The sequence below is a fragment of the Ranitomeya imitator genome, chromosome 3 (assembly GCF_032444005.1).
Source record: "Ranitomeya imitator isolate aRanImi1 chromosome 3, aRanImi1.pri, whole genome shotgun sequence".
Lineage (NCBI taxonomy): Eukaryota > Metazoa > Chordata > Amphibia > Anura > Dendrobatidae > Ranitomeya > Ranitomeya imitator.
The window spans coordinates 94,930,261-94,958,256 of record NC_091284.1 but is presented as its reverse complement, the minus strand read 5'-3'; the positions used below and the strand labels follow the sequence as shown (position 1 = coordinate 94,958,256).

Below are 27,996 nucleotides of genomic sequence, written 5' to 3'. Positions count from 1 at the left end.
CGCGTGAAGGTTTTTGCCACTGCACTTGGGGACACTTTCAAAGTTTTCCCAATTTTTCGGACTGACTGACCTTCATTTCTTAAAGTAATGATGGCCACTCGTTTTTCTTTACTTAGCTGCTTTTTTCTTGCCATAATACAAATTCTAGCAGTCTATTCAGTAGGACTATCAGCTGTGTATCCACCAGACTTCTGCACAACACAACTCCAACTCCCAACTCCATTTGTAAGGCAAGGAATCCCACTTATTAAACCTGACAGGGCACACCTGTGAAGTGAAAACCACCATTTCTGGTGACTACCTCTTGAAGCTCATCAAGAGAATGCCAAGAGTGTGCAAAGCAGTCATCAAAGCAAAACGTGGCTACTTTGAAGAACCTAGAATATAAGACATAATTTCAGTTGTTTCACACTTTTTTTCTAAGAATATAATTCCACATGTGTTAATTCATAGTTTTGATGCCTTCAGTGTGAATGTACAATTTTCATAGTCATGAAAATACAGAAAAATCTTTAAATGAGAAGGTGTGTCCAAACTTTTGGTCTGTACTGTATATATATATATATATATATATATATATATATATATATATATATATATATATTACTTCATTGAACACTGTAAAAACTTGATTACACAAAATACCAAAGAAAAAAAAAAAATCTAAAATAAAATATTCATACAGGAAAAAATTGACGTCACAAAAAATCCTGTATTAAAAAATTAATAGTCTTTCGTATGGAGCAGTTGGTTGGTCAGGATACCGTAACCTCGGATAAAGTTTTGAGAGTCTGGACCCCCTGGTTGGTGTTCAGGGAAACTGAGGAGCTTAATATCTGGCTTGGTTGACCTATTAGGGTGCTATCGGGTTTTCATATGTACCGTATTTCCCGGCGTATAAGACGACTTTTTGACCCCTAAAAATTGTCCCAAAAGTCAAGGGTCGTCTTATACGCCGGGTACGGCGTGTGCAGGGAGCGATCCTGCATGTCGGTGACCGCTCATGTGACCGCGACGTCATCGAAGGTCCTTCACTCACTGCATTCCTAAGGAACAGAGGCAGACGCTAGCAGCGCTGTGAGCCAGGGCCCGTCCGAGGGTGAGTATATCCATGTTTTTTATTTTTATTCTTTATTTTTTACATGAATATGGATCCCAGGGCCTGAAGGGGAGTTTCCTCTCCTCCAGACCCTGGGAACCACACGCCGTATAAGATGACTGGGTGTATAAGATGACCCCCGTCTTATACGGCGGGTATATCCCAAATTCCATATTTTATATAGAAAAGTTGGGGGTCGTCTTATACGCCCAGTCGTCTTATACACCAGAATATACGGTATGTTCATTTTAATGTTGGTTTAATTCATACCAAAGTTTATATAAAGGGACATCCTGGTTAATCTTATCCCAGTATTAATTAACCTCAATTAATAAAGCGGGTCCTGGAGTATTAGACTTTTAGTGGTCAGGACTATTATTGCCCATAGCAATAGACCACTTCAGAGTTGATGGGAAGACGTAACTAGGCCCGTTATCCAGAACGTGATCACTGTTCGCGGACTCTCATCTCTAAAGTCTCTAAGATAGCGCACTATATGTCTAAGGAGACAAAGAAGTCTTTTTACAGGCTGATTTTGAATACTTTATCATTTTTCTATGTATCACATTACTTGACTGTGTTGGGAGTACCTGATATGTTTCTGATTGTTATTATTTTACATTGCAAAGTTCTGTTACTTGCAAATTCTTTAATAAACTTGATTTACACAAAAAATTAATAGCATAAAAAACAATATCAAAATTAACGTGTGACAGGGGCAAGGAATATCAGACTGTTCGGTAAAAAAATATATACATATATTAAAAAAAAACTATATAAATAAATATCAATGAGAAATTATGCACCAATAATAAAGCAGAAAATAACCCTTATAACTACTCCATGTAAGACATAAAAAGTGTGAAAAAATATGCAAAAATCATGTGATAAATACCAAGTGGCAATTAATATTAAATAATAAAAGCATACACAAACATAAGACAAATCATGCCATCCAGTCTGACACTCCACTGCCCCCCGCACACACCGCACCAAGGCGCGTTTCGCTTCCCCTTCGTCCGGTATTGGTATTATATAGTAAATAAAAAAAATACGGATAAAGTCTGGTTTTAGTTAATACAAATCCAAGAAATAATATTTGATCTCTTTAAATTGAGCACATTTTTTTCCTGAATACGTACTAACATTTTCTTATAAAAGTCTAATAGTGAGACTGAGAATGTACAGAATATTTAAAGAGTAAGTGACCATCCTATATAGATAGATACACATTATCTTATGAGAGAATTCCACTTTTCTTTTTCCTCCATCCTTCATTCTCAAAATTCTCAATTCAGGTGTAAAAGCTGTCTTTATTTAATATAGACTGTTCCATTACTGAGATGGGATGTGACAGTTGGTGCTCATAAAGTTCTATGGAGAAATGTGTTTCAGGGAAAACAGCAGCAGAATGTCTGACAGCCTCTAGCTCCTCCCCCTCCACAGAATCTGAAAAGCACCAACTTGTCTCCTATCTGAGTAATGTGAATATATCAACGAAAATTGCCTATCAGAAAAAATAATTGCTACATCTAATAATAATATAGCTCAATTTTATAAAAAATGGAACAATTGGTTACCTTTCCGTTTAAATACCGTTCTTAAATAACTTTGCAGATTCGCATATAGAGAATGTGATTGGATAGTTATTGTAATGTCACCATTTCCTCTATCCTCTTCCCTTCCCTAATCCCCATAACGTTGTGTTAATTATTAAGAATTTAATGTCAATAAGATGTAATGCTCGACACAATTGGTAAATGAATAAAAATTTGTTTAAAAAAAAAAAAAGAGTAATGTGAATATATGGTACAGTATGACTTCACTGAATACAGATATGTTACCCATGAATTAATTAGCCTTAGGCTACTTTCACACTAGCGTCGTACTCGGCCCGTCGCAGTGCGTCGGGCCGATGTACCGACGCTAGCAGTGAATGCGCCGCACAAGGGGGGCAGCGGATGCATTTTTCCAGCGCATCCGCTGCCCCATTGTGAGGTGCGGGGGGGCGGAGTTCCGGCCGCGCATGCGCGGTCGGAAATGGCGGACCGTTGGCAGCAAAAAATGTTACATGTAACGTTTTTTGCAGCCGATGGTCCGCCACAACACGACGCAACCGTCGCACGACGGCTGCGACGTGTGGCAAAGCGTTGCAATGCGACGCTAATGCAAGTCAATGGAGAAAAAACGCATCCTGCAAGCACTTTTGCAGGATGCGTTTTTTCTACAAAACGTCGCATAGCGCCGTGCAGTGCATGACGCTAAGTGTGAAAGTAGCCTAAGAGTGAGTGTTCAGTCCAGGAGGAGAAAGTAGCAGATTTTTCTCATGAGATAGATTATATATATATGTGTGTATATAATTTTCATGCGTAGTATTGCTTTATGAAATAAAAATGTAGAACGATGGTTATTTAATATCAATATGGAGGATTGCTTTGTACCTTTGAGCACTGTGTTGTATTAGTATTTCATTAAAAGATTTCTGTTTTTATCTGTTTCTCTCTGCAGATCTGCCTTGTAAATGATCCTCGACCACAAAACCCTTTTGAGAAGCTATATACTGTTCAGTTCCTTGGGAACATGGTGGAAGGCAGGAAAACACTATATAATAACCAGTCTATTGAAGTATTAAAAAAGCTGGCAGCGGCCTCAATAAAGGATGGGGAGGTGGGTACAGTACTTTAGTAACATAGTAACATAGTTAATAAGGCTGAAAAAAGACATTTGTCCATCCAGTTCAGCCTATATTCCATCATAATAAATCCCCAGATCTACGTCCTTCTACAGAACCTAATAATTGTATGATACAATATTGTTCTGCTCCAGGAAGACATCCAGGCCTCTCTTGAACCCCTCGACTGAGTTCGCCATCACCACCTCCTCAGGCAAGGAATTCCAGATTCCAATTCCAGACAAAACTTTGGTTTTGTTTTTTTTACCCAGCACGGCATTTATTTAGAATGACCAAGCACAAACAATGGGCTGTGGGGATCTGAGACCCTACATCCTGCTGATCTGCATGGTCGAAACCCCATGATCAGCATATAGGTTGCCAACCATTAGTTATTCATTACTTGAATATGTGTTAAGGTCTGCCGAATCCACCAACGGGTGTTCTAAGGTTTTTCCCCAACTTGGTAGGTTAGCACCAGTCCACAGAACGGGATTGTGGTGAGGCCGACAGCTGGCACTCCAAACGATCCAGAGACTGGACACTAAAAGGTCCCATAGAATCTGGCAGTTGCGTTCATTGTCTATGGGACTGCCGGAGATGGCCAATCATTTTACAATGCCGTCTGCGGTAATCCCATAGGTAGTAAATTAAGCAGTGGGGTGTATACGCGACAACGATTTTATTCTAATGGGGCGCTTCAAAACACATTTTTTTTATAGATTGGAGGAAGTCCCATTTGATAGACTGCAGTAATCAGCAAATTAGACATAGCCTCTTTTAAAGAAGAAAATTTTTGCGGGGTCCAACCCTTCAACATTTTAACAGGAGGGTTTATATTTTTGCATCATGTTTGACTCCTTACTGGCATTTTCCTTCATTTATCATAGGCTGTGTGGTTTGGATGTGATGTTGGAAAGCACTTTCAAGGAAAATTAGGAATCAATGACTTGAACATGTAAGTTGAATTCCAAGGAAAAAAAATCATAAGTAGTGCCAAATTTAATTTTGTTAACGTATACAAAGTATCTGGCTTCAAAATATAATGTGATTAGATAACAAGTGACAAAAAACCCCATGATCATTTTCTCAAAGTAAATGTAAACCCGTGTTCTTATCACTGTTGGGCCGTTGTTAAACTACATCATCGTGGCCAGAAAATGATGTAATGTCAAGTAAGCTGATCGGCGGTCATTTAAAGGGCTTGTCCATCTTGGGGAGAAAATGTACTTAAATCTTTGCATTTAGAAGTGCACAGAATGATTATTTTTTTAACACCATCGTTCTTTTCCATACACTATGACATTGGCAGCACATACCCAGTTTACTCCGGGCGATAGTAAGTTTTAAAAATAATTGTATCTGTTGTACGACCATTTTTCACATTTTTTTGCATGTTTGCTGGTCTGTTTAGATGGACCAGTTGTCGGAAACGAGCCTTACTACAAGCGCTCATTTCCCCATTATCGTGCTGCATGGACCCCAAGAAGTGTTTAGTGCAGGTTTCGCTTTGATTTGTCGTACGTTCATTCCCCCCTGTGTAATACAGCTGTGTTTGAGAAGACGTGGTCTTATTACCTACAGCAATCGGTTCAGTGAGTAATAGAAAAAGGTCTTTAAAGGGAACCTGTCACCCCGAAAATCGCGGGTGAGCTAAGCCCACCGGCATCAGGGGCTTATCTACAGCATTCTGTAATGCTGTAGATAAGCCCCCGATGTTACCTGAAAGAGGAGAAAAAGACGTTATATTATACTCACCCAGGGGCGGTCCCGCTGCTGGTCAGGTCGGATGGGCGTCTCCGGTCCGCTGCGGCGCCTCCCATCTTCATTACAAGACGTCCTCTTCTGATCTTCAGCCACGGCTCCGGCGCAGGTGTACTTTGCTCTGCCCTGTTGAGGGCAGAGGATAGTACTGCAGTGCGCAGGCGCCGGAAAGGTCAGAGGCCCGGCGCCTGCGCACTGCAGTACTATCCTCTGCCCTCAACAGGGCAGAGCAAAGTACGCCTGCACCGGAGCCGTGGCTGAAGATCAGAAGCGGACGTCTTGTAATGAAGATGGGAGGCGCCGCAGCGGACCGGAGACGCCCATCCGACCGGACCAGCAGCGGGACCGCCCCTGGGTGAGTATAATATAACGTCTTTTTCTCCTCTTTCAGGTAACATCGGGGGCTTATCTACAGCATTACAGAATGCTGTAGATAAGCCCCTGATGCCGGTGGGCTTACCTCACCCGTGAATTTCGGGGTGACAGGGTCCCTTTAAATACAATTTGGTTTTTAAATTTGAAAGTTTTGGTCAATCATTTGTATTCTGTAACCACGGCGACGCAAAGGTCTGCAAAGGAGTTGTATACACAAGAGTGGCGCAGAGCGACCCGTGCATTTGGGGATAATTCTGCTCTGCGCCCTTATCTCACTTCTTCCCTCCAGCCGTGAAATATACACTGATTACAGGGCAGATAAGTGAGATATTTAATGAGTCTCTGCCCAGAAATGTAATTCCTCTTATTTCCTGTCTCAAGCAGCTGAATTCATAAATAGCGCTTCTATTTTTCATGCTTATTTTAGTATATATTAAATGCTTTTCAGAATCTATTAGGTAATAGCACTGTATTCTCTCCACCCCGCCACCCAAAAAGAAAAAAAATGCTGAAAACATGATGGTCATCGGTCAATGTGGCTCGCTTACAAAAGAGTTTTATGGACATAGCCTAAGGTAGAAACTGTTGTGAATTCTGTTGTCGAACTCCCTCCTGTGGTCGTGAATGGTACTTCGGTGAGTTCTGTCTATGGGCTCCCTCTGGTGGCTATGAGTGAAGCTGCTGCTTCTGAGGTTCCTTACACAGGTGACGTGGTTTATCCTTTGGTTGGCTTCTCTATTTAACTCCACTCAGATCGTTACTCCATGCCAGCTGTCAATGTTCGCTCCTGGATCTGCCTGGTGACCTGTCTTCTCCTGCAGAAGCTAATTTCCTTATTGTTATTTTTGCTCTTTGTTTCTTTGTCCAGCTGGTTATCATGATTTTGTCTTGCTAGCTGGAAGCTCTGGGATGCAGAGTGGCACCCCCCGCACCGTGAGTCGGTGCAGAGGACCCTTTTTGCACACTCTGCGTGGTCTTTTGTAGGTTTTTGTGCTGACCTGCAAAGATTCCTTTCCTATCCTCTGTCTATTTAGTAAGTCTGGCCTCCCTTTGCTGAAACCTATTTCATTTCTGCGTTTGTGACTTTCATCTTTACTCACAATCATTATATGTGGGGGGCTGCCTATTCCTTTGGGAATTTCTCTGAGGCAAGGTAGGCTTTATTTTCTATCTCTAGGGTTAGCTAGCTCTGAGGCTGTGACGAGGCGCCTAGGGAGCGTCAGGAGTGCTCCACGGCTATTTTTAGTGTGTGCGATAGGATTAGGGCTTGCGGTCAACAGAGCTCCCACATCCCAGAGCTCGTCCTGTATGAGTTTAACTATCAGGTCGGGTGCTCCTAACCACCAGGTCATAACAGTACAGCTGGCCCAAAGTATTAATGCATCTCAATAGAGGGATAAGAGGACTTCTGAGTCCATTTTTTTTTCTTTGCACTGTGTTTTGTCTTTCTTTTCCCCTAGACCTTTGGGGGGTTCAGGACACAGGTGTAGAGATGGACATTCAGGGTCTATCCTCTTGTGTGGATCATCTCACTGCAAGGGTACAAAACATTCAAGATTTTGTGGTTCAGAATCCTATGTTAGAGCCTAGAATTCCTATTCCTGATTTATTTTCTGGGGATAGATCTAGATTCTTGAATTTCAAAAATAATTGTAAACTGTTTCCAGCTTTGAAACTCTTTGCGTGGTGACCCTCAAGACTGGGCATTTTCCCTTGCGCCAGGAGACCCTGCATTGCGAGATGTAGATGCGTTTTTTCTGGCGCTTGGATTGCTTTATGATGAACCAAATTCAGTGGATCAGGCAGAGAAAATCTTGCTGGCTTTGTGTCAGGGTCAGGATGAAGCGGAGGTGTACTGTCAGAAGTTTAGAAAGTGGTCTGTGCTTACTCAGTGGAATGAATGTGCCCTGGCGGCAATTTTCAGAAAGGGTCTTTCTGAAGCCCTTAAGGATGTCATGGTGGGATTTCCCACGCCTGCTGGTCTGAATGAGTCTATGTCCTTGGCCATTCAGATCGATCGGCGCATGCGTGAGCGCAAAGCTGTGCACCATCTGGCGGTATTCTCTGAGCAAAGACCTGAGCCTATGCAATGTGATAGGACTTTGACTAGAGCTGAACGGCAAGAACACAGACGTCGGAATGGGCTGTGTTTTTACTGTGGTGAATCCACTCATGCTATCTCCGATTGTCCTAAGCGCACTAAGCGGTTCGCTAGGTTTGCCACCATTGGTACGGTACAGTCTAAATTTCTTTTGTCTGTTACTCTGATTTGCTCTCTGTTGTCCTATTCTGTAATGGCATTTGTGGATTCAGGCGCTGCCCTGAATTTGATGGACTTAGAGTTTGCCAGGCGCTGTGGTTTTTTCTTGGAGCCCTTGCAGTATCCTATTCCATTGAGAGGAATTGATGCTACGCCTTTGGCCAAGAATAAGCCTCAGTACTGGACTCAATTGACCATGTGCATGGCTCCTGCACATCAGGAGGATATTCGCTTTTTGGTGTTGCATAATCTGCATGATGTGGTTGTTTTGGGGTTGCCATGGCTACAGGTCCATAATCCAGTGTTGGATTGGAAATCTATGTCTGTGTCCAGCTGGGGTTGTCAGGGGGTACATGGTGATGTTCCATTGCTGTCAATTTCGCCTTCCACTCCTTCTGAAGTCCCTGAGTTTTTATCAGATTACCGGGATGTATTTGAAGAGCCCAAATCTGGTGCCCTACTGTTATGGCTGGCAATCAGGCAACACAGCGTGCAGTAATCAGCGCACATACAGAGATCTGGCAATAACCAAAAACAATAGGACGAGCTCTGAGACGTGGAATCTCTGCAGACTGCAATACCTGATCTATCCTCACACAACTATAAGCAGCAGTGGATTGCGCCTATCACTACCTATGTAACTCGGCACTGCCTGAGGAGCTGACTAGCCTGAAGATAGAAATACAAGCCTGACTTACCTCAGAGAAATACCCCAAAGGAATAGGCAGCCCCTCACATATAATGACTGTTAGCAAGATGAAAAGACAAACGTAGGAATGAAATAGATTCAGCAAAGTGAGGCCCGATATTCTAGACAGAGCGAGGATAGCAAAGAGAACTATGCAGTCTACAAAAAACCCTAAAACGAAAACCACGCAAAGGGGCAAAAAGACCCACCGTGCCGAACTAACAGCACGGCGGTGCACCCCTTTGCTTCTCAGAGCTTCCAGCAAAAGTTAATAGCAAGCTGGACAGAAAAAACAGAAAACAAACTAGAAGCACTTATCTAGCAGAGCAGCAGGCCCAAGGAAAGATGCAGTAGCTCAGATCCAACACTGGAACATTGACCAGGAGCAAGGAAGACAGACTCAGGTGGAGCTAAATAGCAAGGCAGCCAACGAGCTCACCAAAACACCTGAGGGAGGAAGCCCAGAGACTGCAATACCACTTGTGACCACAGAAGTGAACTCAGCCACAGAATTCACAACAGTACCCCCCCCTTGAGGAGGGGTCACCGAACCCTCACCAGAACCCCCAGGCCGACCAGGATGAGCCACATGAAAGGCACGAACAAGATCTGGGGCATGGACATCAGAGGCAAAAACCCAGGAATTATCTTCCTGAGCATAACCCTTCCATTTGACCAGATACTGGAGTTTCCGTCTAGAGACACGAGAATCCAAAATCTTCTCCACAATATACTCCAATTCCCCCTCCACCAAAACAGGGGCAGGAGGCTCCACAGATGGAACCATAGGTGCCACGTATCTCCTCAACAACGACCTATGGAATACATTATGTATGGAAAAGGAGTCTGGGAGGGTCAGACGAAAAGACACCGGATTGAGAGTCTCAGAAATCCTATACGGACCAATAAAACGAGGTTTAAATTTAGGAGAGGAAACCTTCATAGGAATATGACGAGAAGATAACCAAACCAGATCCCCAACACGAAGTCGGGGTCCCACACGGCGTCTGCGATTAGCGAAAAGCTGAGCCTTCTCCTGGGACAAGGTCAAATTGTCCACTACCTGAGTCCAGATCTGCTGCAACCTGTCCACCACAGAATCCACACCAGGACAGTCCGAAGACTCAACCTGTCCTGAAGAGAAACGAGGATGGAACCCAGAATTGCAGAAAAATGGAGAGACCAAGGTAGCCGAGCTGGCCCGATTATTAAGGGCGAACTCAGCCAACGGCAAAAATGACACCCAATCATCCTGGTCAGCGGAAACAAAACATCTCAGATATGTTTCCAAGGTCTGATTGGTTCGTTCGGTCTGGCCATTAGTCTGAGGATGGAAGGCCGAGGAGAAAGATAGGTCAATGCCCATCCTACCACAAAAGGCTCGCCAGAACCTCGAGACAAACTGGGAACCTCTGTCAGAAACAATATTCTCAGGAATGCCATGTAAACGAACCACATGCTGGAAGAACAAAGGCACCAAATCAGAGGAGGAAGGCAATTTAACCAAGGGCACCAAATGGACCATTTTAGAAAAGCGATCACAGACCACCCAAATGACCGACATTTTTTGAGAAACGGGAAGGTCAGAAATGAAATCCATCGAAATATGTGTCCAAGGCCTCTTCGGGACCGGCAAGGGCAAAAGCAACCCACTGGCACAAGAACAGCAGGGCTTAGCCCTAGCACAAATTCCACAGGACTGCACAAAAGCACGCACATCCCGTGACAGAGATGGCCACCAGAAGGATCTAGCAACCAACTCCCTGGTACCAAAGATTCCTGGATGACCGGCCAGCACCGAACAATGAAGTTCAGAGATAACTTTACTAGTCCACCTATCAGGGACGAACAGTTTCTCGGCCGGACAACGATCAGGTTTATTAGCCTGAAATTTCTGCAACACTCTCCGCAAATCAGGGGAGATGGCAGACACAATGACTCCTTCCTTGAGGATACTCGCCGGCTCAGATAACCCCGGAGAGTCGGGCACAAAACTCCTAGACAGAGCATCCGCCTTCACATTTTTAGAGCCCGGAAGGTATGAAATCACAAAATCAAAACGAGCAAAAAATAACGACCAACGGGCCTGTCTAGGATTCAAGCGCTTGGCAGACTCAAGATAAGTAAGGTTCTTATGATCAGTCAAAACCACCACGCGATGCTTAGCACCCTCAAGCCAATGACGCCACTCCTCGAATGCCCACTTCATGGCCAGCAACTCTCGGTTGCCCACATCATAATTACGCTCAGCAGCAGAAAATTTCCTGGAAAAGAACACACATGGTTTGAACACTGAGCAACCAGAACCTCTCTGTGACAAAACCGCCCCTGCACCAATCTCAGAAGCATCAACCTCGACCTGGAACGGAAGAGAAACATCAGGTTGACACAACACAGGGGCACAGCAAAAACGACGCTTCAACTCCTGAAAAGCTTCCACGGCAGCAGAAGACCAATTAACCAAATCAGCACCCTTCTTGGTCAAATCGGTCAATGGTCTGGCAATGCTAGAAAAATTACAGATGAAGCGACGATAAAAATTAGCAAAGCCCAGGAATTTCTGCAGACTTTTTAGAGATGTCGGCTGAGTCCAATCCTGGATGGCCTGAACCTTAACCGGATCCATCTTGATAGTAGAAGGGGAAAAGATGAACCCCAAAAATGAAACTTTCTGCACACCGAAGAGACACTTTGATCCCTTCACGAACAAGGAATTAGCACGCAGTACCTGGAAAACCATTCTGACTTGCTTCACATGAGACTCCCAATCATCTGAGAAGATCAAAATGTCATCCAAGTAAACAATCAAGAATTTATCCAGATACTCACGGAAAATGTCATGCATAAAAGACTGAAAAACAGATGGAGCATTGGCAAGTCCGAACGGCATCACCAGATACTCAAAATGACCCTCGGGCGTATTAAATGCCGTTTTCCATTCATCTCCCTGCCTGATTCTCACCAGATTATACGCACCACGAAGATCAATCTTAGTAAACCAACTAGCCCCCTTAATCCGAGCAAACAAGTCAGAAATCAATGGCAAGGGATACTGAAACTTAACAGTGATCTTATTAAGAAGGCGGTAATCAATACACGGTCTTAGCGAACCATCCTTCTTGGCTACAAAAAAGAACCCTGCTCCCAATGGTGACGACGATGGGCGAATATGTCCCTTCTCCAGGGACTCCTTCACATAACTGCGCATAGCGGTGTGTTCAGGTACGGACAAATTAAATAAACGACCCTTAGGGAATTTACTACCAGGAATCAAATCGATAGCACAATCACAATTCCTATGCGAAGGTAGGGCATCAGAATTGGACTCTTCAAATACATCCTGAAAGTCCGACAAGAACTCTGGGATGTCAGAAGGAATGGATGACGAAATAGACAAAAATGGAACATCACCATGTACTCCCTGACAACCCCAGCTGGTTACCGACATAGAGTTCCAATCCAATACTGGATTATGGGTTTGTAGCCATGGCAACCCCAACACGACCACATCATGCATATTATGCAGTACCAGAAAGCGAATAACTTCCTGATGTGCAGGAGCCATGCACATGGTCAGCTGGGCCCAGTACTGAGGCTTATTCTTGGCCAAAGGTGTAGCATCAATTCCTCTCAACGGAATAGGACACCGCAAAGGCTCCAAGAAAAATCCACAACGTTTAGCATAATCCAAATCCATCAGATTCAGGGCAGCGCCTGAATCCACAAACGCCATGACAGAATACGATGACAAAGAGCACATTAAGGTAATGGACAAAAGGAATTTGGACTGTACAGTACCAATAACGGCAGAGCTATCGAACCGCCTAGTGCGTTTAGGACAATTAGAAATAGCATGAGTAGAATCACCACAATAGAAACACAGTCTGTTCAGACGTCTGTGTTCTTGCCGTTCTACTTTAGTCATAGTCCTGTCGCACTGCATAGGCTCAGGTTTACTCTCAGACAATACCGCCAGATGGTGCACAGATTTACGCTCGCGCAAGCGACGACCGATCTGAATGGCCAAGGACATAGACTCATTCAAACCAGCAGGCATAGGAAATCCCACCATTACATCCTTAAGAGCTTCAGAGAGACCCTTTCTGAACAAAGCCGCTAGTGCAGATTCATTCCACAGAGTGAGTACTGACCACTTCCTAAATTTCTGACAATATACTTCTACATCATCCTGACCCTGGCATAAAGCCAGCAGATTTTTCTCAGCCTGATCCACTGAATTAGGCTCATCGTAAAGCAATCCCAGCGCCTGGAAAAATGCATCAACATTACTCAATGCAGAATCTCCTGGTGCAAGAGAAAACGCCCAGTCCTGTGGGTCGCCGCGCAAAAAAGAAATAATAATCAAAACCTGTTGAATAGGATTACCAGAAGAATGAGGTTTCAAGGCCAAAAATAGCTTACAATTATTTCTGAAGCTCAGGAACTTAGTTCTGTCACCAAAAAACAAATCAGGAATCGGAATTCTTGGTTCTAGCATCGATTTCTGATCAATAGTATCTTGAATCTTTTGTACATTTACAACGAGATTATCCATTGAGGAGCACAGAGCCTGAATATCCATGTCCACAGCTGTGTCCTGAAGCACTCTAATGTCTAGGGGAAAAAAAAGACTGAAGACAGAGCTAAGAAAAAAAAATGATGTCAGGATTTCTTTTTTCCCTCTATTGGGAATCATTGGTGTGGCTCCTGGTACTGTTATGGCTGGCAATCAGGCAACACAGCGTGCAGTAATCAGCGCACATACAGAGATCTGGCAATAACCAAAAACAATAGGACGAGCTCTGAGACGTGGAATCTCTGCAGACTGCAATACCTGATCTATCCTCACACAACTATAAGCAGCAGTGGATTGCGCCTATCACTACCTATGCAACTCGGCACTGCCTGAGGAGCTGACTAGCCTGAAGATAGAAATACAAGCCTGACTTACCTCAGAGAAATACCCTAAAGGAATAGGCAGCCCCCCACATATAATGACTGTTAGCAAGATGAAAAGACAAACGTAGGAATGAAATAGATTCAGCAAAGTGAGGCCCGATATTCTAGACAGAGCGAGGATAGCAAAGAGAACTATGCAGTCTACAAAAAACCCTAAAACGAAAACCACGCAAAGGGGCAAAAAGACCCACCGTGCCGAACTAACAGCACGGCGGTGCACCCCTTTGCTTCTCAGAGCTTCCAGCAAAAGTTAATAGCAAGCTGGACAGAAAAAACAGAAAACAAACTAGAAGCACTTATCTAGCAGAGCAGCAGGCCCAAGGAAAGATGCAGTAGCTCAGATCCAACACTGGAACATTGACCAGGAGCAAGGAAGACAGACTCAGGTGGAGCTAAATAGCAAGGCAGCCAACGAGCTCACCAAAACACCTGAGGGAGGAAGCCCAGAGACTGCAATACCACTTGTGACCACAGAAGTGAACTCAGCCACAGAATTCACAACACCCTACCTCCTCATAGGGATTGCGACTGTGCTATTAATTTGATTCCTGGTAGTACGTTTCCTAAGGGCCGTCTGTTTAATTTATCTGTGCCAGAGCACGCCGCTATGCGGAGTTATATAAAGGAATCCTTGGAGAAGGGTCATATTCGTCCGTCGTCGTCACCATTGGGAGCAGGGTTCTTTTTTGTGGCCAAGAAGGATGGTTCTTTGAGACCTTGTATTGATTACCGCCTTCTTAATAAGATCACAGTCAAATTTCAGTATCCTTTGCCGCTGCTGTCTGATTTATTTGCTCGGATTAAGGGGGCTAGTTGGTTCCCCAAGATAGATCTTCGAGGGGCGTATAATCTTGTGCGAATTAAACAGGGTGATGAATGGAAAACAGCATTTAATACGCCTGAGGGCCATTTTGAGTACCTGGTTATGCCATTCGGGCTTTCTAATGCTCCATCTGTGTTTCAGTCCTTTATGCATGACATCTTCCGAGAGTACCTGGATAGATTTATGATTGTATATTTGGATGACATTTTGGTCTTTTCGGATGATTGGGAGTCTCATGTGAAGCAGGTCAGAATGGTGTTCCAGGTCCTTCGTGCGAATTCCTTGTTTGTGAAGGGGTCAAAGTGTCTCTTTGGAGTTCAGAAGGTTTCATTTTTGGGTTTCATTTTTTCCCCTTCTACTATCGAGATGGACCCTGTTAAAGTTCAGGCCATTTACGATTGGACTCAGCCGACATCTGTGAAGAGCTTGCAGAAGTTCCTGGGCTTTGCTAATTTTTATCGTCGCTTCATCGCTAACTTTTCCAGTATTGCTAAACCGTTGACTGATTTGACCAAGAAAGGTGCTGATGTGGTCAATTGGTCCTCTGCGGCTGTAGCGGCTTTTCAGGAGTTGAAGCGTCGTTTTGCTTCTGCCCCTGTGTTGTGCCAGCCAGATGTTTCGCTCCCTTTTCAGGTGGAGGTTGATGCTTCTGAAATTGGAGCAGGGGCTGTTTTGTCGCAAAGAAGTTCTGATGGCTCGGTGATGAAACCCTGTGCCTTCTTTTCTAGAAAATTCTCGCCTGCTGAGCTCAATTATGATGTGGGCAATCGGGAGTTGTTGGCCATGAAGTGGGCATTCGAGGAGTGGCGACATTGGCTTGAAGGAGCTAAACATCGCGTGGTGGTCTTGACGGATCACAAGAATTTGACTTATCTCAAGTCTGCCAAACGGTTGAATCCTAGACAGGCTCAATGGTCGCTCTTTTTCTCCCGTTTTGATTTTGTGGTTTCATACCTTCCGGGATCTAAGAATGTGAAGGCTGATGCCCTGTCAAGGAGTTTTGTGCCTGACTCTCCGGGTGTTCCGGAGCCGGCGGGTATTCTTAAAGAAGGGGTAATTTTGTCTGCCATTTCCCCTGATTTGCGGCGTGTGCTGCAAATGTTTCAGGCTGATAGACCTGACCGTTGTCCTACGGAGAAACTGTTTGTCTCTGATAGATGGACTGGTAGAGTTATCTCGGAGATTCATTGTTCAATATTGGCTGGTCATCCTGGAATCTTTGGTACCAGAGATTTGGTGGCTAGATCTTTTTGGTGGCCTTCTTTGTCACGGGATGTGCGTTCTTTTGTGCAGTCCTGTGGGATTTGTGCTCGGGCTAAGCCCTGCTGTTCTCGTGCCAGTGGGTTGCTTTTGCCCTTGCCGATTCCGAAGAGGCCCTGGACGCATATTTCCATGGATTTTATTTCTGATCTCCCTGTTTCTCAAAAGATGTCGGTCATTTGGGTGGTTTGTGATCGCTTCTCTAAGATGGTCCATTTGGTACCCTTATCTAAACTGCCTTCCTCCTCTGATTTGGTGCCATTGTTTTTCCAGCATGTGGTTCGTTTGCATGGCATTCCGGAGAACATCGTCTCGGACAGAGGTTCCCAGTTTGTTTCGAGGTTTTGGCGGTCCTTTTGCGCTAAGATGGGCATTGATTTGTCTTTTTCTTCGGCTTTCCATCCTCAGACTAATGGCCAATCCGAACGAACTAATCAGACTTTGGAGACATATCTGAGATGCTTTGTTTCTGCTGATCAGGATGATTGGGTGTCCTTCTTGCCTTTGGCTGAGTTCGCCCTTAATAATCGGGCCAGCTCGGCTACTTTAGTTTCTCCTTTTTTCTGCAATTCTGGTTTCCATCCTCGTTTCTCTTCAGGGCAGGTTGAGCCTTCGGACTGTCCTGGTGTGGATGCGGTGGTGGACAGGTTGCAGCAGATTTGGACTCATGTGGTGGACAATTTGACATTGTCCCAGGAGAAGGCTCAACGTTTCGCTAACCGCCGGCGTTGTGTTGGTCCCCGACTTCGGGTTGGGGATTTGGTTTGGTTGTCATCTCGTCACGTTCCTATGAAGGTTTCCTCTCCTAAGTTTAAGCCTCGTTTCATTGGACCATATAAGATTTCTGAGGTTCTTAATCCTGTGTCATTTCGTTTGGACCTTCCAGCTTCTTTTGCCATTCATAATGTGTTCCATAGGTCGTTGTTGCGGAGATACGTGGCGCCTATGGTTCCCTCCGTTGATCCTCCTGCCCCGGTGTTGGTCGAGGGGGAGTTGGAGTATGTGGTGGAGAAGATTTTGAATTCTCGTGTTTCGAGACGGAAACTCCAGTACCTGGTCAAGTGGAAGGGTTATGGTCAAGAAGATAATTCCTGGGTTTTTGCCTCTGATGTTCATGCTGCCGATCTTGTTCGTGCCTTTCATTTGGCTCATCCTGATCGGCCTGGGGGCTCTGGTGAGGGTTCGGTGACCCCTCCTCAAGGGGGGGGTACTGTTGTGAATTCTGTTGTCGAACTCCCTCCTGTGGTCGTGAATGGTACTTCGGTGAGTTCTGTCTATGGGCTCCCTCTGGTGGCTATGAGTGAAGCTGCTGCTTCTGAGGTTCCTTACACAGGTGACGTGGTTTATCCTTTGGTTGGCTTCTCTATTTAACTCCACTCAGATCATTACTCCATGCCAGCTGTCAATGTTTTAGCATTGGTTCAGTTCGCTCCTGGATCTGCCTGGTGACCTGTCTTCTCCTGCAGAAGCTAAGTTCCTTATTGTTATTTTTGCTCTTTGTTTCTTTGTCCAGCTGGTTATCTTGATTTTGTCTTGCTAGCTGGAAGCTCTGGGATGCAGAGTGGCACCCCCCGCACCGTGAGTCGGTGCGGAGGACCCTTTTTGCACACTCTGCGTGGTCTTTTGTAGGTTTTTGTGCTGACCTGCAAAGATTCCTTTCCTATCCTCTGTCTATTTAGTAAGTCTGGCCTCCCTTTGCTGAAACCTATTTCATTTCTGCGTTTGTGACTTTCATCTTTACTCACAATCATTATATGTGGGGGGCTGCCTATTCCTTTGGGGAATTTCTCTGAGGCAAGGTAGGCTTTATTTTCTATCTCTAGGGTTAGCTAGCTCTGAGGCTGTGACGAGGCGCCTAGGGAGCGTCAGGAGTGCTCCACGGCTATTTTTAGTGTGTGCGATAGGATTAGGGCTTGCGGTCAACAGAGCTCCCACATCCCAGAGCTCGTCCTGTATGAGTTTAACTATCAGGTCGGGTGCTCCTAACCACCAGGTCATAACAAGAAACAAAATAAACATATTCCCTACTGTAAGTAAGAGCAATAGTGCATATAAATAACATGGGGAACCTAGTAAACACTGTTTTTGATTTAAAAGCATAAAAGCCTTCCCACCAGCGCCAAGGTGTACCCCAACCGGGATGGTCCTAACCTCCAGTATTAAAACCCTGTTGGGTCAAACGAGGGGTCTATGACCTGAGATTACGAGAATTAACTAGGTATAGCCCTTTTATTGGTCATATATGTGTCTTTCCATTTAAGGATTATTCAGGCGCCACTCACTTCCACATTTGATGGGGGGCATCACTGGGGTCTTCACTGATATGTCATAGAAGGCAAATTCAATCAGGAGACATCTTTTCTCCAGATACCTGCCAGGACTCCTACATGATCATCATGTAAATTTATAATCACCGGTGCCTCTCACTTCCCGATGAATAAGTGAGTAGCTCGAGAAAAATACATTAATTTTAATGAGTAGCATGAGTTATGGAGGAAGTTCTCTTGTTCACAGGATCAATGAGGGTCTCTATGTGTTCAAAAACCTCTAAACACCTTCCTGCCCCATGATGTACTATTAGGCCTTGGAGTGGGTGTAGGAGTGTGGAGCGGGCTCAGGAGGTGAGCATATTCCACACATTACAGGTGCAGGCTGTATTATACAGCTGGCATCTTCCATTAACAGCAGCGGTCCTAGCCATCTCCGATCACTGCTGTTTAACCGCTTACATTTATTTATTTAATTTATTTTTCACTTATATAGCGCCATTAATATACACAACACTTTGCAGACATCATCTTTCCTGTCCCTATTGGGACTCACATCTAAGTTCCCTATCAGTATGTCTATTGTGTGTAGAAGAATATCGGAGAACGCGGAGGAAACACGCACAAACACAGGGAGAACATGGAAACTCATTGATATGAACTCAGCTATTTTATCGCGATCTATCTTGAAACCGCTATCCTCGTAGGGAATCTGTTCCCGTGCTGTGCTTCATGAAAGACTAAGTTTCATTATATAATGCAACACTACAGTATTGAAATTAAAGTGTAAGCGATCATCCAATTACAGGTTCAGCTTCCCTCTGAGGACTAAAAATTACCGTAAAAAGTGTAAAAAAAAAGAAAAGAAAAATAATAATTTTGAAATATAACCCCCCTTCCCATTCCCATTATTTAAAAATAATGAAAAACATATAAAAGCAACCATTTTTGGAATCCCCATCTAACTAAATGTTGAATCTTTCATAAAAATGAAATGTATTCCCTAGTGGCAAACTTTGTGTATATATATATATATATATATATATATATATATATACATATATACATATATATACCGATATTTACTTTTTTGGGTCCCCCAAAAACCCCTCAAAATGCAAAAAGCTATCAAAACATTGTATGTATCCCAAAATGATACCATTAAAACCTACAGCTTGATACATAAAAAGCAAGCCCTTTTCTAGTCCTATTGACCGAAAAATAATAAGGTTACGAGTCTTGAAAAATGGCGGCACAAATTATTATTTTTTTGAGGTTAAACATAAAGAACAAGCACAGATTATTTCACTTTTTTTATTTTCATGGGATTTAGCTTGAGTGTATATTAAACCTTTCTGCTCCTTTATTCCAGTTTTGATCATGAGTTGGTGTTCGGTGTTTCTGTCAAGAACATAAACAAGGCAGAACGACTGATATTTGGAGACTCAATGATGACGCACGCCATGGCTCTGACTGCTGTCACTGAGAAGGTACAGTATGAAGCCAAAATGTTACCTTACCGGTTCATCACACAAGCCCTCCATGGCCACATTAGCAATATTTTCGTCCATGTAGTTCTACATAGTGGTGCAATATACCACTTTCCAAATTCCATATTATTTGAAATTAATGGAATACCAATTTTCAAATTATACCATAATCTTTAAGAAGATAAAGATTTCCGGTATCAGTCTACTTTTATCATCTTGCACAGTTGGGCATTAGTGATGAGCGAATGTTCTCGGATAAGGTGTGATCTGAGCATGTGCTAACTGAGTGTCTTCGGCGTGCTCGAAAAATATGTTCAACAGCCACAAGACATGCAAGGATTGCAAATTCAGTCACTGGGGCGAGGTTTTATTGTACTTGAACAACCTCTTTAGGGCTATGGTCACACAACAGTATTTTCTTTCATCCGAGAAAATCTGTCCAGTTATGCTGATCAGAGTGTGATCATAGAGTGACCTGATTTTTTTGGGTTGTGGAGAAGATGAAGAAATAAAAAAATTTTCTCTATCTTCTCCATTCTGTCAGTTCTTTAAAATTAGATGTTAGTGTAGTCTGTTTTTTTTATTTTTTTTATAAACCATTGACTTGCAGGGTTGAGTACGATAAATGCTGTGATTTATTTATTTTCCTCGGACAGACTCTGTCCAAAGAAATAGTTGTTGACATGTGTACAGCCTCATAGACTAAATACAGTCGTCTGCATGAACCCTGAAGGGAATCTGTTAGAGGGATAAGCCCTGTTAAAGTGGTTGTCCACTATTAGGACAACCTTTTCTTGATCCAAATGTTTGGCCCCCATAAAATAATGAAGACTCACATCCCGTGTCGGCACCATTCCCACAGTGTCAGGACTCGCGGTTTTGGGGCTCCATTGCTGCTCTTGTGACATGTGACGCCGGTGCCCAAACAGCGCCTTCGGACCAATTGAACATGAAGAGGAAGTCCAGGCTGCACCTGATTTTGGACTTCCTCTTCCTGCTCAAGTCGACAGGAGGCGGGGACAGTGACGCCAGCGCTGATTTGGCGCCGGCGACACATGTTGAAAAAAACACATGGGAGCCCTGGGAGAAGGAGTGCCAACACAGGGGGAATGGCGCCAGCACAGGTGGTGAGTATAAGCTTTATTATTTCTTGGGGGCCAAGCGAGTTGTATGAGAAGGAGTTCTCCAAGTAGTGGACAACTAAGCCCACCTGCAGGTCATAGAATAAACTTATACAATAATATCTGTAATCAGATTACTTATATTAAGTGTTTCTTAATATGTAAATTAGGTTTTAAGATCTCTGGGCAGGACAAAGATCTTCCGGAGAGTCTTCCTCCAGAGCCTATTTTAATGTTTAGCGACACCTCTGTATTGATTGCTTCTCTACTTGTGTAAAGGTACCGTCACACTAGACGATATCGCTAGCGATCCGTGACGTTGCAGCGTCCTCGCTAGCGATATCGTCCAGTGTGACAGGCAGCAGCGATCAGGCCCTGCTGTGCTGTCGCTGGTCGGGGAAGAAAGTCCAGAACTTTATTTCGTCGCTGGACTCCCCGCAGACATCGCTGAATCGGTGTGTGTGACACCGATTCAGCGATGTCTTCACTGGTAACCAGGGTAAACATCGGGTAACTAAGCGCAGGGCCGCGCTTAGTAACCCGATGTTTACCCTGGTTACCATCCTAAAAGTAAAAAAACAAACACTACATACTTACCTACAGCCGTCTGTCCTCCAGCGCTGTGCTCTGCACTCCTCCTGTACTGGCTGTGAGCGTCGGTCAGCCGGAAAGCAGAGCGGTGACTTCACCGCTCTGCTTTCCGGCCGCTGTGCTCACACAGACAGTACAGGAGGAGTGCAGAGCACAGCGCTGGAGGACAGACGGCTGTAGGTAAGTATGTAGTGTTTGTTTTTTTTACTTTTAGGATGGTAACCAGGGTAAACATCGGGTTACTAAGCGCGGCCCTGCGCTTAGTTACCCGATGTTTACCCTGGTTACCGGCATCGTTGGTCGCTGGAGAGCGGTCTGTGTGACAGCTCTCCAGCGACCAAACAGCGACGCTGCAGCGATCCGGATCGTTGTCGGTATCGCTTAACATCACACACCATTTACGAAATCTCAGGAGTGCTCTGACCGCCAGAGTCCTCGCTTCTGTGCGGTGTTCTACCCTTCTGTAGACACTGACCTCCACTTCCTTCTGCATGGTTTGACAGAAGGAATTTGAGTGGAAAATAGCGAGTTTGACCTTTTATGGCCAGTGCAAAAATGTTATATGCATTCTTCTTTCCATTCATACATTGTTACATGTTAGTTGTTGTTTCTTTTGTTTTTAACAAATCATAGAGATGATTATTTGAATTCACCTGAAAAATTGCCACATGTGAAGCATATTGAAGAAAAAAACACATGGACCCAGAATTGTCAATTTCACTATTGGCTTTCTGGTTATATCTGGCAGCAGCCAGGTGGAAAATAACCCCACAAAAAAAAACTGCAAAAAGCATATTTTTCTCCTAAAACACTATGTGGGAAATTCTATACTATACCACCTTCAGTTTAGTCTGCATATGTAGACACACTGCCTAACAGTCCCTGTGTTATATTACATGCATAAATAGATCTGTAGAAAAAGTATTTCTAAAGTCCGTTTATGATATGTAAATGAGGGCTTGGACTAGTCGATGGGGTGTTAGTGTCCCCAGACTAGTCGGCCCACTTAGATGTTATCATGCCCCTGTGGGTGTGATATTATAACTTACAAGCGCCGGCGTCATCGCTAGCGCCTGCGTATGGCTTCTTTCCCTCACTGCATTCATCCTCTGAAGCCGGGACTTGTACACCTGGCTTCAGAGGATAACCGGTCAAGAACGTTACCGAATTTTAATGGGTAGTAAGTTTTAAAAGTGTAAGTTTTTACAAGCACTGCCCTACAATATCTGTCTATGAAGATAGGAGTAAGACTTTAAAGGGGTTTTCCCACAAGCAAAGTTAATTTTAATAAACATTTTAATCAATAGATCTTAGAATAATAATAAGTTCCACAATTGGATGCGTATCCAAAAAATGTTCCTGTGCTGAGATAATCTTATAAATGTGTCCCTGCTGTGTACTGTGTAATGGCCGTGTCTGACCGTGCAGAGACATGTTCTGATCATACCACAGCTCCTGGGAATGGGAAAAGAGTATACAGACAGGACATCATGGTATCACAGCTGATTCTTTCTTTGATGTAAAACATTTCTTTAAAAACAGGTCTCACAAAAATAATTATTTGATAGAAAAAGGAGACACAAAAAACGCAATAGGGTCTTGTCTCATGTTGCATAGGGTGCACCCACCAAGTGAACTACTCACCTGGTGAGGACGATAAAAAGACATATAATAATGGCGACTGCTGCAGATCTACAGGTCAGTGCCGGACCTGGTAGAAGTATACACTTAGTAGGAGAAGAGGATGATCATCGCGCTGCCGCCAGAAGAATTCCAGGAATAGTAAAGGTTCAGCGTGGTTTATTCAACGCGTTTCAGGGTTCAGACGACCCCTTCATCAGGACATACCACTTACAATAGCGCGATGATGATCCTCTTCTCCTACTAAGTGTAAAAATAATTATTTGTGATCCCGTGCTGTCCTGTCTGTATATTCTTTTACGCCTCCCCTGCCCAGGAGCTGTGGTATGATCAGACCATGTTCTTGCACGGTCAGACACGGCCATTACACAGTACACAGCAGGGGCACATTTATTGGATTATCTCAGCACAGGAACATTTTATTTAATCACATCCAATTGTGGAAATTATTATAATTCCAAGATCTGTTAATTAAATTGTTTATTAAAATGAACTTTGCTTGTGGGAAAACCCCTTTAAAGTCTTACTCCTTACTCTATTGATTAAAATGTACTTTGTGTGTGGGAAAACAGCCCTTTATTTGAAACGGGGAGAAAGCAGCCCTTTATTTGAAACCTGTACCTCTCACCACTCACATAACTCTGTAGAATACTTACATCCGAGCAGAAAATTAGACCGCTTATGTTATATAATGATCTTGAGTCAATGAATGTTTTATGCTGAGAAACTACCTCCGGGAGGAGATTCATTAACATCAAATTTGTACACCGACCTCCTGACTTGTTATTCCTCCCTCCCAGGGGGTTACAGAATGCAGCACTTCTCCGCTTCTTATCTGGATTATCTAATAAAATGGCATAAGAGCGAAAGAAAGAAAATCTTGCTGGGAATTTGTGCTTCCCAATAACGTTGGTAAAGGATTAAGAAAAGTTAAATCCACAATTATATTTGAAAAACATTAAAACCTTGTTCATACTGCTGGTACAAGATGAGCTTGTGACTCTGCCTTGTTAACTGTTGGACTTCACCTAATATCATCAAAGGCATCAGATAAGCTGCCGCTCAGTGTGATGGGGGCAATCGGTTTTCACCCGCTTTTTTTTGTACACTCAAAAGAGAGGTTTCATTTTTTAGGGAAAACTATTACACTAAAAGTAAGTTGTTGTTGAAAATATAGGAATCTTTATTACGTGGCGTTCACGGATGGCACTCATACCTTTCAGTCTATGGGGTATTCAAATGTTCATGATTCTTCACAGACCGTGCTTTCCGAGCAGAGACATGTCCAGTTTTGATCCAATGGTTGGATCCAAATCTGCAATGCAAGTCTATGGGTTCATGTAAAAATCGGACCGCACTCGGACTACTTCTGAGTGCGGTAGAAATTTCACGGACTGTCGAGAAAGTGGAGAATTTTTTTTTTTTTCTCTTTTTGCCCTCCATGTTCGAGAAAAACTGATGCCACTTGTATCAAACTCTGATCAAAGTGTATTCCCCCACAAAATTGATCTGTTTTTTCATACGGGGAAAATGTTGACGCGTAAGGCTACTTTCACACTAGCGTCGTACGACGCATGTCGCAATGCGTCGTTTTGCAGAAAAAACGCATTCTGCAAAGTTATTTGCAGGATGCGTTTTTTCTCCATAGGCTTGTATTAGCGACGCATTGCCACACACATTGCGACGGTTGCAACGTGTTGTGGCGGACCGTTGGCACCAAAAAACGTTGCTTGTAACGTTTTTTGGTGCGTTGTGTCCGCCATTTCCGACCGCGCATGCGCGGCCGGAACTCCGCCCCTTCCTTCCCGCAACTCACAATGGGGCAGCGGATGCGTTGTAATAATGCATCCACTGCCCCCGTTGTGTTGCGTTGACACAATGTGTTGGTACGTCGGCTCGACGCACTCTGACGGGCCGACGCTAGTGTGAAAGTAGCCTAAGGGAGGCCTTGGTCTGCAGCATATTCTGCTTGATCCTGAAATAATCTCTACCTAGGCCTCATTCACACATCTGTATTTTGTATCAGTGTTTGTACAGTGACTTCCAAAGGTATTCACACACCCCTCCTTGGCATTTTTTGTGTTTTGCTACCTCACAACCTGCAGTTTCACTGTTTATTTTGAGGGTTTGCATCAGTTCATGTAAAGAACATGCCTACATCTGTGAAGCTTTGGTTTTCTTTTTATTGCGAAACAAACAACAAATAGGACAAAATAACTGAAAACATCAGTGTGCATAACTATTCACCACCCCCCTAGTGTCAGTACTTTGTAGAGCCTCCTTTTGCGGCAGTTACAGTGGGTACGGAAAGTATTCAGACCCCTTTACATTTTTCACTCTTTGTTTCATTGCAGCCATTTGGTAAATTCAAAAAAGTTCATTTTTTTTCTCATTAATGTACACTCTGCACCCCATCTTGACTGGAAAAAAAACAGAAATGTATAAATTTTTGCATATTTATAAAAAAAGAAAAACTGAAATATCACATGGTCAGGAGTATTCAGACCCTTTGCTCAGTATTGAGTAGAAGCCCCCTTTTGAGCTAGTACCCACTGTACAGCTGCAGGTTGCTTTGGATAAGTCTCTGAGCTTTCCAGTGGGAATTTTGCCCATTCCTCAAGGCAAAAATGCTCCAACTCCTTCATGTTAGATGGTTTCCTCTGGTGACAGACTGAATCAGGTTTTGCTGAAGAATATCCCTGTACTTCACACCATCCATCTTTCTCTCAACTTGGACCATTTTCCCTGTCCCTGCTGCCGAAAAACATGAGCAGTGTTGGTTTGGCGGCAGACATAGCGTTTACCTTGGTAGCCGAAAAGTCGAATTTTAGTCTCATCTAACCACAGCATCTTCCTCCATACATTTGGGGAGTCTCCCACATGTCTTTTGACAAACTCAAAACAAACCTTCTATTTTTTGTGTGTAAGCAAATACCGTACTTTTTTCTGACCATTCTTCTTATTGTGGTCGTATGGACTGTTTCTCTAGTCTCTGCACATGGTCATTTTTAGTTATTTGATCCTATAAATATAATTTCTGCCTGTATTTTTCTCACTTCACCAACTTAGACTATTTAGTACTGATACATCACATATAAATCGGATTACAAAAATGTTTAAAACGTTATTACTATGTGTCCCAAAATAATGAAGAGCTCTTCTATTTCACATGGGAACTTATTAAATCTGTGATATCCAGTATTTCAGACAAACAAGAGATCTATGACTAAAATTAAAACTCCCAAATCTTATTTAGGTAATATATTAAATGTATGTAAAATTGAAGAGACTCCTGGTTTTGGTATACAGATACTGATGAAATACTGCTCAAAAATACTGATGTGTGAATAAAGCCCTATAGAAATACTAAAGCCCTATAGAAATTCTGCAGCAAATAAAGAGGTTACTCTCCTGGCGATCAGTTTCATGTTAAGCTGGTGACCGACTGAAGCTCTGTCCCTTTATCAAGGCTGCAGACTGGGAAGTGGGGGGAAGCTCCTTCTGCAGTTAAGGTACCGTTACACTAAACGACTTACCAACGATCACGACCAGCGATACGACCTGGCCGTGATTGTTGGTAAGTCGTTGTGTGGTCGCTGGGGAGCTGTCACACAGACAGCTCTCTCCAGCGACCAACAATCAGGGGAACGACTTCGGCATCGTTGAAACTGTCTTCAACGATGCCGAAGTCCCCGGGTAACCAGGGTAAACATCGGATTACTAAGTGCAGGGCCGCGCTTAGTAAGCCGATATTTACCCTGGTTACCATTGTAAAAGTAAAAAAAAAAAACAGTACATACTCACATTCCGATGTCTGTCACGTCCCCCGCCGTCAGCTTCCCGCACTGACTGACGTCACCGCTGTGATCTGCTTTACGGCCGGCGCTGACAGTCAGTGCAGGGAAGCTGACGGCGGGGGACGTGACAGACATCGGAATGTTAGTATGTACTGTTTTTTTTTTTAACTTTTACAATGGTAACCAGGGTAAATATCGGGTTACTAAGCGCGGCCCTGCGCTTAGCAACCCGATATTTACCCTGGTTACAAGTGAACACATCGCTGGATCGGCGTCACACACGCCAATCCAGCGATGACAGCGGGTGATCAGCGACCAAAAAAAGGTCCTGATCATTCCCCAGCGACCAACGATCTCCCAGGAGGGCCTGATCGTTGGTCGCTGTCACACATAACGAGATCATTACCGGGCCTGTTGCTACCTCACAAAAAGCGTGACGTTGCAACGATATCGTTAACTAAATCGTTATGTGTGTATGTACCTTTAGTCCTTTTTACAGCCAGACATAGTACGGTGAAGAGGAGGAGATGAATATGGCTGCGAACCTAAGACACAAAACGATTTCTTTACCCATTACTTGTAATGTGGGACAAAAAGGATCAAATAAGGGAGGAATTATTTTTGGTGCATTCTAAATGTTTAGTGTTTCTCTTAATAAGATTTTTTTATTTTATTTTTTGCCTTGTTCTCCTATTCTTTCAAGAGCCATAACTTTTTTTATTTTATCTTCGATATAGCCACGAGGGCTTAATTTTTGCAAAACAAATTATTATTATTATTATACACTTTTATAGCGCCATTTATTCCATGGTGCTTTACTTGTGAATATGGGGCAAATATAGACAAATACATTAAACATGAGCGAAAAACAAGGCACACAGGTACATAAGGAGGGAGGACCCTGCCCGCGAGGGCTCACAGTCTGCAGGGGATGGGTGAGGATACACTAGGAGAGGGTAGAGCAGGTTGTGCGGCGGTTCAGTAGGTTGAGGATCACTGTAGGCTTGTTGGAAGAGGTGAGTCTTCAGGTTCTTTTTGAAGGTTTCTATGGTAGGCGAGAGCCTGATGTGTTGTGGTAGAGAGTTCCAGAGTATGGGGGAAGCACGAGAAAAGTCTTGGATGCGGTTGTGGGAAGAAGAGATGAGAGGGGAGTAGAGAAGGAGATCTTGAGAGGATCGGAGGTTGCATGT

At 43.7% G+C, this 27,996-nt stretch overlaps 1 protein-coding gene across 1 annotated transcript in view; it reads left to right on the top strand.

Annotated features, from left to right (window-relative positions):
- The window catches only part of BLMH (bleomycin hydrolase), a 92,144-nt gene that overhangs the window by 49,812 nt on the left and 14,336 nt on the right, over positions 1-27,996 (top strand). Inside the window, exons 8-10 of the mRNA XM_069761166.1 lie at positions 3,608-3,766; positions 4,661-4,728; positions 19,539-19,656. Coding sequence (XP_069617267.1) covers positions 3,608-3,766; positions 4,661-4,728; positions 19,539-19,656 — 345 coding nt within the window. The remainder of the gene's footprint in view (positions 1-3,607; positions 3,767-4,660; positions 4,729-19,538; positions 19,657-27,996) is intronic.